Source organism: Mixophyes fleayi, chromosome 4, assembly GCF_038048845.1.
Source record: "Mixophyes fleayi isolate aMixFle1 chromosome 4, aMixFle1.hap1, whole genome shotgun sequence".
Taxonomy (NCBI): Eukaryota; Metazoa; Chordata; class Amphibia; order Anura; family Limnodynastidae; genus Mixophyes; species Mixophyes fleayi.
In genome coordinates, this window is record NC_134405.1 from 346,170,706 (window position 1) to 346,183,426 (window position 12,721).

Genomic DNA, 12,721 nt, shown 5'->3' on the forward strand with positions numbered 1-12,721 from the left:
GTTGGGTGGGTCTGTCCTTCATGGTTGACTCTGGAGTAAGGCAGGTATGCACCCTGAGCCCTCTCCTGTATGTGTTTGCAATAGATCCTTTCATTCGAGGGATAGAAGGTGGCTCGATAGGAGGGGTGCTGCTGGGTCTGGAGTGGCTATTAAAGGTGGTGGCCTATGTGTACAATGTCACTGTTGTCTCGTCGAGTCCTGTGGAAGCAAAAGAGGTAGCTTCTCTGGTCTGCAGGAGGTATCGTGGAAAGTGGAGAGCTGGAGAGGGTGGAAACTTTCTCTTAGGGAAAGGGTTGACCTGGTAAAGACCTACCTGATCCCGGTGTTCTGTATATCAGTTGTGTGCTTGTTGCCAGAATCTTTATGGTCCAGGGTTTATGCAGTGTTCTTCCATTTACTTTGGGGGAATAGGCTGAACCTAGTTAAGCATTCTGTGACCTATAGATCGAGGAAAGAAGGTGGCCTGGGGATGGTTAACCCAAGTGCTATGCTTTCAAACAACTTTCTTGAAGTTATATCTTAGTATTCTCCTCCTTGAGACCGCTCCTTGTTGGGTAGGTGGCTTCAGGGCAGGAGTGAATCCTTAATGACTGGATAGAAGGAGGCAGGGTAAAGAGCTTTCGGGTCCGTCAAGGGTACCTCCTGGCCTATGTGTCTCTGGGATTGAAGGTGACAAAGCGTTGGCACCTGGAGGTGGGGGAAGTCAGGAACTCTTCTAGAAGGGAGTTGGAGAGGAGAATCCTGCACTCTCACTTCTAGGTTCAGTTGTCACTAAGATACTGCCCAGGCAATGTTTGTTCAGAGGGCCAGGCCTTGGTTAATTCACGGAGGATTCCTCTGAAGTTTTGGGAAATTGCCTGGCTCTCTTTCCATGGAAGACTCTATGTGAGGGGGGAACTTAAAGTATAGAAATGCTATCATTTCCTTCATGGCTGCCCACAGGAGGAGTGTCTGACCATGGACCATTTTTTGCTTGAGTGCCCCTTCAACGTAGAGGTTTACAAGAGGGTTTACAGTGCCTTGGGTATTCCATGTCTTTTGGGGCTTAGTTACCCTGAATGGGTTTATGGAGTATTCATGGGTAGGCACTCTTTTCTTAGTTCAGTAACTAGATATTTCACTTAGAGCGCGAGGTGTCAGGTTTCCATCAGACAAATGGTCCTCCCTTGTGAAATAGTGGCGGGTGATATTCTGCATGAGGTTTGGAAGATTAGGAATATAGAGAGGCGATGGATGGTCAATACAAATTGCGTCAGGCTCTGATAGGGTCTGAGGCCTCCATAAGGGGGCCAAAGTTCGGTATACTTCTCTATCTTAGGCTATTATTTTCTATGATATTAGTAATTTTTTCAAATATGGTTTTGCATATGTCTACAAGCTTTGAATGTTTCTTCTTTGTTTGAAACTGTAAATATTTATTATAGGGACTGTGATATGGTTTGATATGTTTTTGTAATTTGTTTATTTGGTGTAGGCACCCTTATTTGATTTTATGTTATGTTTTTATCATATTTATTAAGGAGTTATGTTGGACTTTCAGGGGGACATTAACCCCTAGTATATATGTTTCTTCTAGTTCTTCTATGTTTGGGTGCTACGCTTTGTTTAGTTTGTTTGTATTAGGTTGCAAGTTTAAATAAAACAACATAAGGAGAAGTGACGGTATGACATGCCCCCGTATACCCCTCACTTCCACCACTTTATATATATATATATATATATATATATATATATATATATATATATATATATATATATATATATAAAATAAACAATGGCGCTCAAGTCAGTATTGTATAATACGTAATAGTAAATCCAATCCCACTAATACATATAATCCACGTATGGAGGCAGCCTTCCTTCGAAAAATCATGTTGGTAAGTCCGATGTGAATAGGATAGATACAGCAAGAGAAGAAGGTGCTCGACGATGTAACAGTCAAAACTAAGTGGATGTTCCAATATGGACAGTAAGTAAAATGTTCCAAGTTTCCTGGGTAGTTTTCAACACCATATACTTCCAGTCTTGTATGTATATACGAGGGAGACAGAATACCAGAGGATCGGACAGTTAGTGTGTTTTAGTGAAAACCCATCACCTATTTAGAGCACACCAAAGAGATAAGATATTGCATATCTGTATATTGTAATGGTTTGAAATGTTCCTCCTCACAGCAAACAGACAGGGTATGTCTGTGTCAGTGTGACTGGAATGTGATACAATGTATTATTTGTGGACATATTATTTGTGACTGTTATATTTATATGATCGACACAAACATAACTAGATATACTTGCAAACAGTAAAACAGTTCATCTACTGCATTCTCTGCAAAGTTCTAGTTTGTTGTCCAAACTAATTAGGGACGTTTACTGAGCTCATGGCTGGTGTAGCAGCATTAGAGTGTGATATGTCCGGGAATAGTATTATCCGGGTGAGGAATTCCTGACTCTGGATAGCTAGATGACACAGACGAACCACACACAACACAACTACTATGATACTTCTAGGACAAGGAAAAGAAAAATGCCTCTTATAGACCTCAGATATATTACATCGATTCTGTCCTTCCACAAGGAAAGCACCAGATCCTGGAGGAAAGATATCAATCTGGAGTCATCCAGGTCTCATGCCCGGAAGAGTTTCCAGCCTATCATCTGCATGCTTTTGGTGGAACTGTGCGAGAGATTCACCTTTTTCGCTACAGTGTGCAACATGATCCTATTCTGCACCCTAAAGCTGGGCTATCAGTACCACCAGGCAGCCATCCTCAATCTCTGCTTTGTTGGTGTCTGCACCTTAATGCCTGTCCTTGTGGACTGGTCTGCGGAACTGTGCTCTGGGAGAATAAAGGTCGTATATATCTGTACCTTTCTCCACTTTGCAGGTAAGTGTAGTGTGCTGTCCAACCACTTATTAGTCCTATATATCTGTACCTACCTGCACCTCGCATGTAAGTGACGTGTACTGTCCAGCTGCTTATTAGTCATAGATATCTGTACCTACCTGCACCTCGCAGGTAAGTGATCGTGTACTGTCCAGCTGCTTATTAGTCATTTATATCTGTACCTACCTGCACCTCGCAGGTAAGTGACGTGTACTGTCCAGCTGCTTATTAGTCATAGATATCTGTACCTACCTGCACCTCGCAGGTAAGTGACGTGTACTGTCCAGCTGCTTATTAGTCATAGATATCTGTACCTACCTGCACCTCGCAGGTAAGTGATCGTGTACTGTCCAACCACTTATTAGTCCTATATATCTGTACCTACCTGCACCTCGCAGGTAAGTGACGTGTACTGTCCAGCTGCTTATTAGTCATAGATATCTGTACCTACCTGCACCTCGCAGGTAAGTGATCGTGTACTGTCCAGCTGCTTATTAGTCATTTATATCTGTACCTACCTGCACCTCGCAGGTAAGTGACGTGTACTGTCCAGCTGCTTATTAGTCATAGATATCTGTACCTACCTGCACCTCGCAGGTAAGTGACGTGTACTGTCCAGCTGCTTATTAGTCATAGATATCTGTACCTACCTGCACCTCGCAGGTAAGTGATCGTGTACTGTCCAGCTGCTTATTAGTCATTTATATCTGTACCTACCTGCACCTCGCAGGTAAGTGATGTGTACTGCCCAACCTCTTAATAGTCATATATATCTGTACCTACCTGCACCTCCCAGGTAAATGACCGTGTACTGTCCAACCACTTATTAGTCATATTTATATGTACCTACCTGTACCTCGCAGGTAAGTGATGTGTACTGTCCAGCTGCTTATTAGTCATATATATATATATATATATATATATATACCTACCTGCACCTCGCAGGTAAGTGACCGTGTACTGTCCAACCACTTATTAGTCATATATATCTGTACCTACCTGTACCTCGCAGGTAAGTGACCGTGTACTGTCCAACCACTTATTAGTTTTATATATATATATATATATGTACCTACCTGTATCTTGAAGGTAAGTGTAGTGTGCTGTCTAAAAACTTATTAGTCATATATATCTGTACCTACCTGCACCTCGCAGGTAAATGACCGTGTACTGTCCAACCACTTATTAGTCATATATATCTGTACCTACCTGTACCTCACAGGTAAGTGACGTGTAATGTCCAACCACTTATTAGTCATATATATATATGTGCCTACCTGTACCTCGCAGATAAGTGATGTGTACTGTCCAGCTGCTTATTAGTCATATATATATATATATACTGACCTGTACCTCGCAGGTAAGTGACCGTGTAATGTCCAACCACTTATTAGTCTTATATATCTGTACCTACCTGCACCTCGCATGTAAATGACCATGTACTGTCCAGCTGCTTATTAGTTATATACATATATATATATATATATATATATAAATAGATATATACCTACCTGTACCTCGCAGGTAAGTGACCGTGTACTGTCCAGCTGCTTATTAGACATATATATCTGTACCTACCTGCACCTTGCAGGTAAGTGACGTGTACTGTCCAACCTCTTAATAGTCATATATATCTATATGTACCTGTACCTGGCAGGTAAGTGACGTATACTGTCCAATCACTTATTAGTCATATATATCTGTTGGGACTGAGGATTATTGTGAACTGGTTCTTATGTGAAAACTCTAAACACTCACCAATCATCATCAACATCTATGGGACAAGGAGAGTTTGGTACACAGGGGTAAGTGCTACATCATATTGCATATTGGTCCAGACAAAATGCAAATATATATCATGGTATCAGATGTTAGACTAGAACTCGAACCCTGCTCAGTTGGTGACTAACCTCCAAGAGGTGCGGAGTCTAACGGGAAGAGAGGTATTCACCAGGCATCCCCGCAAGAGGATATGGGCTTGGCTGCTCTCTTGCTACAGGTCGTGGTCCTCTAAGTGGCACCGAGAAGGGTACGACAATCCGGACACAGATGAGATGAGAGGCTAAGCTGGAGCAAAAGAAGGTATGTTCATAGATAGATCTGAGGAACGAGATGAAATGGTAACAGAGCACTGGAGCGCCGAGATCCTAGTAGGTAATGGAGCAAGAATTGGAGCTGATGTGCAGTGTTTGGAGGAGCGGGACGCAATCAGGGTTGAGAGATGGATGACCCAAACTAGAGGAAGAGGGGATGAGCTGCAGAGCACAGGAGCTCGGAGATCCTGGTGGACAGTATAGTCTAGAAACAGGATCGATGATGATACACAATGCTCTGCAGATTAGCCACAGATCTTGATCGAGGAATAGGTAACACGAGTTCAACCGAGAAGTGACAGTTGCAGGAAATGGGCGGTATGGCCTAGAAGCAGAATCGAAGATGATGAGCAATGGGCTGCAGGTCGGCCACAGGTCTTGATCGTGGAACAGATAAAAAGAATGCAATGAACAGGTGGAAGCTGCAGGTAACTGAAGCACTGAGGTCCTGAGAGGCAGTATAGCCGGGAAGCAGGATCAATGATGATGCGCAATGAGCTGCAGACTTTCCACGGGTCTTGCTCGATACTAAAAGAAGATGACTGGAGTCACAGAGAACAGCATTCTCACAGGGGGTGAGACCTCAAGATCTGACAAACGAAGGTCAGGAGAAGTGCTTTAAATAGTGAACTGACCTACGGTCAGCCAATGAGAATCCAGGAGAGGTTTAAAAGTGCCTGGCTTGCACATGCGCAGCAACTGCTGACCAAACTCCCCAGGAATGCCAAGCACACCAAACGGTAGCAGTAGTCAAGGGAAACCACGATATCAGTAATCTCAGACAGAATCGCAGGTGAGAGGTGTGATAGTACCTTTCACACATCAGGGTCTTAGCTGCTCTTACCTCATCCGCCGCTGTCATATCACGGCCACCAAGGTCCCTCCTGGTCGCCTGCAGCATTCCTGTCCATTACATCTCTATTTGTAAACAAACACATACTGCTTGTTCTGCTGCATGGGTGTGGCCATCTTGGATGCAGTCAGGTGATCCTTCCAGACCAACCAGATTCAGCAGCTTTGGTCACATGAACTTTGAAAGGCCCAATGAATCTAGGAGCAAACTTCATGGAAGGAACTAAACGTTTCTTCTCAGCAAAATATTTATAAATACAAGAAGTCCCCTTGAGACATTTAGGAGTTTGATTCCATATGCAGCACAGTCCAGATGGAGGTCATTGGCAGCCGGAACTTGCGTGGGAGGAAGGGCCTTGAACTTCGGAAGATTAGGATGAAGACCATAAACAATAGAGAACAGAGTAGAATATGTAGATTCATGGTAGATATTGATATGGCAAAACTTCGCCCAACGCAAAAGATCCACCCATTTGTCCTGAGAAGCGGAGGAGTACAAACGAATAAAGGTCTCCAAATCTTAGTTTACTCTTTTGGTTTGACCGTTGGATTGAGTATGGTATGAAGAGGAGAAATTCAACTGAATATCCAAGAGTTAACATAGAGACCTCCACAATTTGGATTTAAATTGAACTCCCTGGTCAGAAACAATCTCGAGGGGACATCCGTATAAGCAAAATATTTCTTTGACAAACAAATTTGCTAAACAGGATGCTGATGGGCGACCAATGAGGGGAATAAAGTGTGCCATCTTTGTAAAACGGTTCACGACCGCCCAGATAGTATTGAGTCTCCTACAGGGAGGCAGATCAATCACAAAATCCATGGATATGTGTGACCATGGTTTAAATGGTTTTGAAAGCAATAGAAGCCCGGTAGGTGATTGGCGAGGAGTCTTGTGTTGAGCACAAATATGACAGGCCGCTACAAATTGTCTGACATCGGAAATGAGGGTAGGCCACCAGTAATTCAGAGAAATTAGTTCAATTATTTTGGAAGATCAAGCATGATCAAGATCAAGAAGTTTTTTTATGAAGGTTCGAGGGTACAGAGCTTCTACCAGGTAGTGGTAGTGGATCGGGAGATACTGATGTAACTTGTAAAAATCTTGGTTCCAAAATGGGATGACTTAGAGAATCGGGGGATCAGATTCACAAGGAAATGCCCTCGACAGGTCATCAGCTTCCTTGTTCCTCGATCCAGGTCGAAATGTGACATGTTAATTAAAATGAGAAAAGAAAAGAGGCCACCGGGCTTGACTGTAGATACAATACATTTTTATTATCTGTAAAAATGGTCACAGGAAATAATGCCCCCTCCAGAAGATCTCCATTCAGATAGTGCCAGTTTCATTGCCAGGAGCTCTCTATCACCAATGGTATAATTATTTTCAGCAGGCAGGAATTTGTGTGAAAAGAATGCACAGGGATGAAGCTTCGGAAGTGGTATTTTGAGAAAGGACTGAGCCATCTCCTACCATTGAGGTATCTATTTCTACAAAAAATAGGCAACTTTAGCTGATCAGTAGGAAAATTTTGTGGAAGCAATTCAAATTGATTTGAACATTGGTTCAAAAATCCCCGACAACATCTAGGATCACTGTCAAAATTTTGAGGGGTAGGCAAATGTAAGGAAGACAGAGTCTCCACCTGGATAGGAGTTCTGGATTCAGTAGCAGGAAGTGACCGGGTAACTGGTAAGGCCGTTTGCAAAGTGTCCAAATGAGCTGCTAGGGCTTGAAGGCACTGAAGGAGTTGTAATTGAGTAGCGTCCTAATTTTGACTATGGCCAACTTAATTCTGCCACATGTCCTTGGCTGAAGGTTCTCGATCAGGGGACCATCTTAATTTGGTCAGATCTTACTGTCACGGTATCAGATGTTAGAATAGACCTCGAACCCTGCTCAGGTGATGATCCAAGAGGTGCAGAGTCTAACAGGAAGAGAGGTATTCACCAGGGATCCCCACAAGGGGATTTGGGCTTGACTGCTTTCTAACCACAGGTCACGGTCCTCTAGGTGGCACAGAGCAAGGTATGACAACCCAGACACAGATGAGACGAGAGGCTGAGCTGGAGCATTGGAAGATAAGTACATAGATAGATCTGAGGAACGAGATGGAATGGTAACACAGCATTGGAGTGCCGAGATCCTAGTAGGTAATGGAGCATAGGATTGGAGCTGATGTGCAGTGTTCTAAGGAGCAGGACGCAATCAGGGTTGAGAGATGGATGACCCAAGCTAGAGGAAGAGGCGATGAGCTGCAGAGCACAGGAGCGCTGAGATCCTGGTGGACAGTATAGTCTAGCAACAGGATCTATGATGATACACAATGCTCTGCAGATTAGCCACAGATCTTGATTGTGGAACAGGTAACACGAGTACAACTGAGAAGTGACGGCTGCATGTAACTGAGGTGCTGAGGTCCTGATAGGCAGTATAGCCAGGAAGCAGGATCGATGATGATGCGCAGTGTGCTGCAGGTTTGTGAGATGTGTGATAGTATAAAGTTTTGAGTGGACTGTGTGATCAGTCACACAGCAATGTTAGTCATAGGGTTGTGGTCTTGTGTTAGCTGTGTAGAGGGTGGTAAGAGGGTAACATCATCGAAAACAGCGTCGCGGATGTAAGTGACGTCATGAAGTCTCGCCGGATTCTTCATTCCTCATGATTGGTTGCAGTCGCTTTCCACAGCAGCCGTCATCGATCCTCGTCGGAAAGGAGCCCTTCAGAGTCATCATGTCGGTGTAAGTTTTGACGGTTTAGTCAGTGTCTTTATAACGTATCCCACTCATTGCTTTACAATGGCTGGTTTATTTTCGGTCAATGAGGTGATTAATTTCAGTCAAGCAAAGGTTTATTGAATTTTGTATGTAGAGGACACATTTCATGAGATAGGGAGTCATTTCACCAAATCAGAAGGATTCCTTAATCCATTTCAATGTGTTTGGATTTGATAAAGTATATTTCCTTACAATTTGGGGTAAGTGTGTAAACTGTAATATATACTTTCTTAGGACAAAGGTAAATGTTGGAATTCTATTGAAGAACACCACCCCATATGAACAATATCTAACGACTGGGTGACTTTGGTCCAGTCAGCTGACTGGAAGATATGGGGAAGCAGCAATAGGTAGACATTGGGTTTGTGATATTTTAATGGGTTTATTTTGTCTATTCCCCAGGAACGGTCATGCTCCCAGTAGTTGCGTTTCCATTTGAAGACTTCTACATAGATACCCATCACATCACACACATGTTGGCCAGGAGGGAGCAAACGCTGCTCTTCTATGCTGGGTTATTAATGGCCTCCATCGGCACCGGAGGGATTCGAGCCATTGTCTGCCCTCTGAGCGCATACGGCCTTCAAGGCTACAAACAGAAAGAGCTGATGTCATTTTTCAATTGGTTAGTGACAAACAATGTTATTTTTCTAATGGGGCCAAATGGACTCTTTATTCCCTATCGACAATCTATTTTATCCATAAAACGTCTCTGGGCTCTACGTTCAAAATGATATTTACTGTTACTAGGATTACGGTATGTGTATGTACCGGTATGTGTATGTATCAGTATGTGTATGTACCGGTATATGTATGTACCGGTATGTGTATGTACCGGTATGTGTATGTACCGGAATGTGTATGTACCGGTATGTGTATGTACCGGTATGTGTATGTACCGGTATGTGTATGTACCGGTATGTGTATGTACCGGTATGTGTATGTTTGTATCTGTGTATAGTTGGTATTTATAAGTTGCTATATGCTGTGTGTATAGTTGGGGCATTTGTATCTGGGTATAGTTACTATGTGTTGTGTGGACGGCAGAACGCGGTAAACGCAGTAAGTGCTGGGTGGCAGTGCCATGCTTAGAGCTGCTCTGGCCACCAGCCTGCTCGACAACCTGACAATTTAATTTCAGAAGACTGGAGTCTTCAAATTCAAAACTAGAGTGACAGGTTCTTTGTTGGAATCAAAATATCGTATTGTCCTATTAGTGCAACTTTCAAATACGACAGGTTGATTCCAACAAAGTACCCAAAACTCCGATCTTCAATCGACATGCTCCATCTTTTACATCTGGTTGCAATGATAAAAATAAAGAAAAGAAAATAACAGTTTTTGAAACCATCAAATATTAAATTAGGTAAGAATAAAATTCTAGAACTTAATGACAACCTTCCATTGATGCTTCCAGATCTCTTCTCATACCTTGCAGAATAATGTTAGTTATCTCCATCAACACAAAATTGTCTATTACCACTACCTACAAGTGTTCTATTCATTCACCAAGTGCTAAGCTACTTCGAAATCTTGCAATGTCATAGAGATTTCAAGGGGACAAATTAATAACCTCTTCTTTGCACAATCTGCACCTAATTCTAAACAATTAATATATACTATACATAGTTCATGGTCTTTTTTAAACCAACACTTTTAAAAAAAAAAAAAAGAGTCATAATGGGAACTTCTGTGGCTCCAAATTTGGTAAATCTTCTCATGGGGTTTTTGGAAGTAATATTTGTCTGGTCTATCAATCCCATTAAGGATCAGATCTATAAATATAAATGTTACATTGACGGTTTTATCTTAAATTTGAGTTGCTATATGGTTTAATTACAAAGCTTTATTAGTTATTTGAATTCTAATAATATTTACCCTTTTTTTACACATGCTGTCAATCAAACATTGATAGTAGTTTTAGATCTTATAATTAAACTCATGGTTTCCCATTTTACCTTTTGCACTCAAAGAGGTGAATGCAAATACGTATTTACGCAGGTATGCAGTGTGCGTGGATGCAGTGTGGGCATGCACTGTGAAGATACAGTGTGGAGAGACAGCCCAGGTATCTAATGTTCTTATATAGTATGAGTATACATTATGGGAGGCAGTGCAGGTATGCAGTGTGTGCGCAGTGTGGATTGCAGTGTGTGCATGCACTGCGGGGATACAGTGCGGGGAGACGGCACAGATGTCTAGTGTCCTTATGTAATGTGGGTATACAGTGCGGGATGCAATGTAGGTTTCCAGCGCATGATTCAGTGCAGGGATGACGCTTGTGGTTTGTAAATGAACTTTATAGTGTGTATTCTATACTGTATATTAAAACACATTAAACATTGGTCTTACCGGCAATAATATTGATATTATATTTATATTCTTTAGGTTTTATTGGCTGGTTAATCTCAACTCTCTGGTTGTTTTTGTGGGAATTTCCTACATACAACAGTCAGTAGCCAAGAACCTGGGATTTCTGATTCCATTCATGTCAGTAATTATGGCTTTAATAACCATCCACATGGTGCGTAATGAGCTCCTCTATCAAGTGGCGAGAGGTAAGATCTGTGTTATCCCATCCATCATGTATTACCAGCTATTATCTTGTGTCCAGCAAAGTGACCTTCCTCTAAATCCTGTCCTTTACCTCATACCAGCTATTACCTTGTGTCCAGCATGGCCACCTTCATCGACAACCCTTCCGTTATCAATCTCTGGCTATTATTCTTGTGCCTAGCAAAGCGACCTTCCTCTACACCCCGACCTTTATCCAATGCCGGTTATTAATCTTGTGTCCAGCATAGCCACCTTCATCTACATCCCATCTATTATCTATTTCCAACTATTAATCTTGTTGTCCCTTTCTCTACATCCCATTTGTTACCAAAAACCGGCTCTTAACCTTGTGTCCAGCATAGCCACCTTCATCTATATCCTGTTCATTGACTAATGCTGACTATTAACCTGGGTGAGGTACTTTTTTACAATGATCGGATCGCCGATACCAGATACCCTGACAGGAATACTCCTGCACACTGGTAATACTGACAGCTGGAAACAGTGACCAGAAACCCTGACGACGAATGAAGAAGCCGGCAGGTAACAATGACGTCGCTTTCAATCTGCACTTTATGTTTGCTGTTGTTAACCTGAGATTTTAAGGAGGCGCCACCTGTATAATGTATTAGGCTTTCTAAACAACATTGTACAGACAGCAGGTCCTTAAAATAGCAGCTTAAGAACAGCAAACATAATATGCAGCTTGAAAGTGACGTCATTGTTACCTGCCGGCTTCTTTATTCGTCGTCAGGGTTTCTGGTCACTGTTTCCAGCTGTCCGTATTACCAGTGTGCCGGGGAATACACCTTCGGTGTATTCCTGTCGGGGTATCTGGTATCGGTGATCCGGCCATCGTATAAATAATTACCATCGATTAACCTAATGTCCGGCAAAGTCACCTTCCACAGCATGATGTCCATTATCCAATACCAGCTATTAACCAAGTGTCCAGCATGAACAACTTCTACATCCTGTCTGTTATCTAAAACCAGCTACTAACCTTGTGTCCAACAAAGTCAGCATTCTCTATATCCCATGCTTATCTAATACTAGCTATTAACTTTGTGTCCAGCAAAGTCATCTTTCTCTTTATCCTTTCTGTTGTCGAATTCTGGGTATGAACCTTGTGTCCAGAAAAATCATCCTCCTCTACATCCCGTCCGTTATCTGGTACCAGCTATTAACCTTGTGTCCAGCAGAGCCACCTTTATCTATATCCTGTCCGCTGTCTGTTACCAGATATTAAACTGGTTTCCAGCAAAGTCATCATAAACTGTACCATGAGCCTAATAAGTGGCTGTAGGAAGAAGCTCTGCCGGAATTTACTTATGTTAGAAGGTATTTATTATCACGATTCTGGATGCAGAAGGCCGCCATCCTGGTTGTTGTTTCATAAGCTAAACTTATTTTCATAGTGAGATGATGTCAGGACATTAGGGAAGACGCCCAGAAGAAATTTTGGGTATCCAGGGTTTCAGGATGACACAGACAAAGAGAGACAGGAACTGCATATTTATTACGACAGACGAACTTTAATTGCAATTAATAG

At 42.4% G+C, this 12,721-nt stretch overlaps 1 protein-coding gene across 2 annotated transcripts in view; it reads left to right on the top strand.

Annotated features, from left to right (window-relative positions):
- SLC15A5 (solute carrier family 15 member 5) overlaps positions 1-12,721 on the top strand; it is a 188,243-nt gene that overhangs the window by 144,845 nt on the left and 30,677 nt on the right. The window contains exons 1-3 of one of the 2 annotated variants that reach the window (XM_075210839.1): positions 2,371-2,887; positions 9,016-9,238; positions 11,002-11,171. In XM_075210839.1, the coding sequence (XP_075066940.1) occupies positions 2,464-2,887; positions 9,016-9,238; positions 11,002-11,171 (817 nt within the window). In that variant the 5' untranslated portion in view covers positions 2,371-2,463. Of the gene's footprint in view, positions 1-2,370; positions 2,888-9,015; positions 9,239-11,001; positions 11,172-12,721 lie in introns of those variants that run through there. The other variant, XM_075210840.1, reaches the window with a different exon arrangement.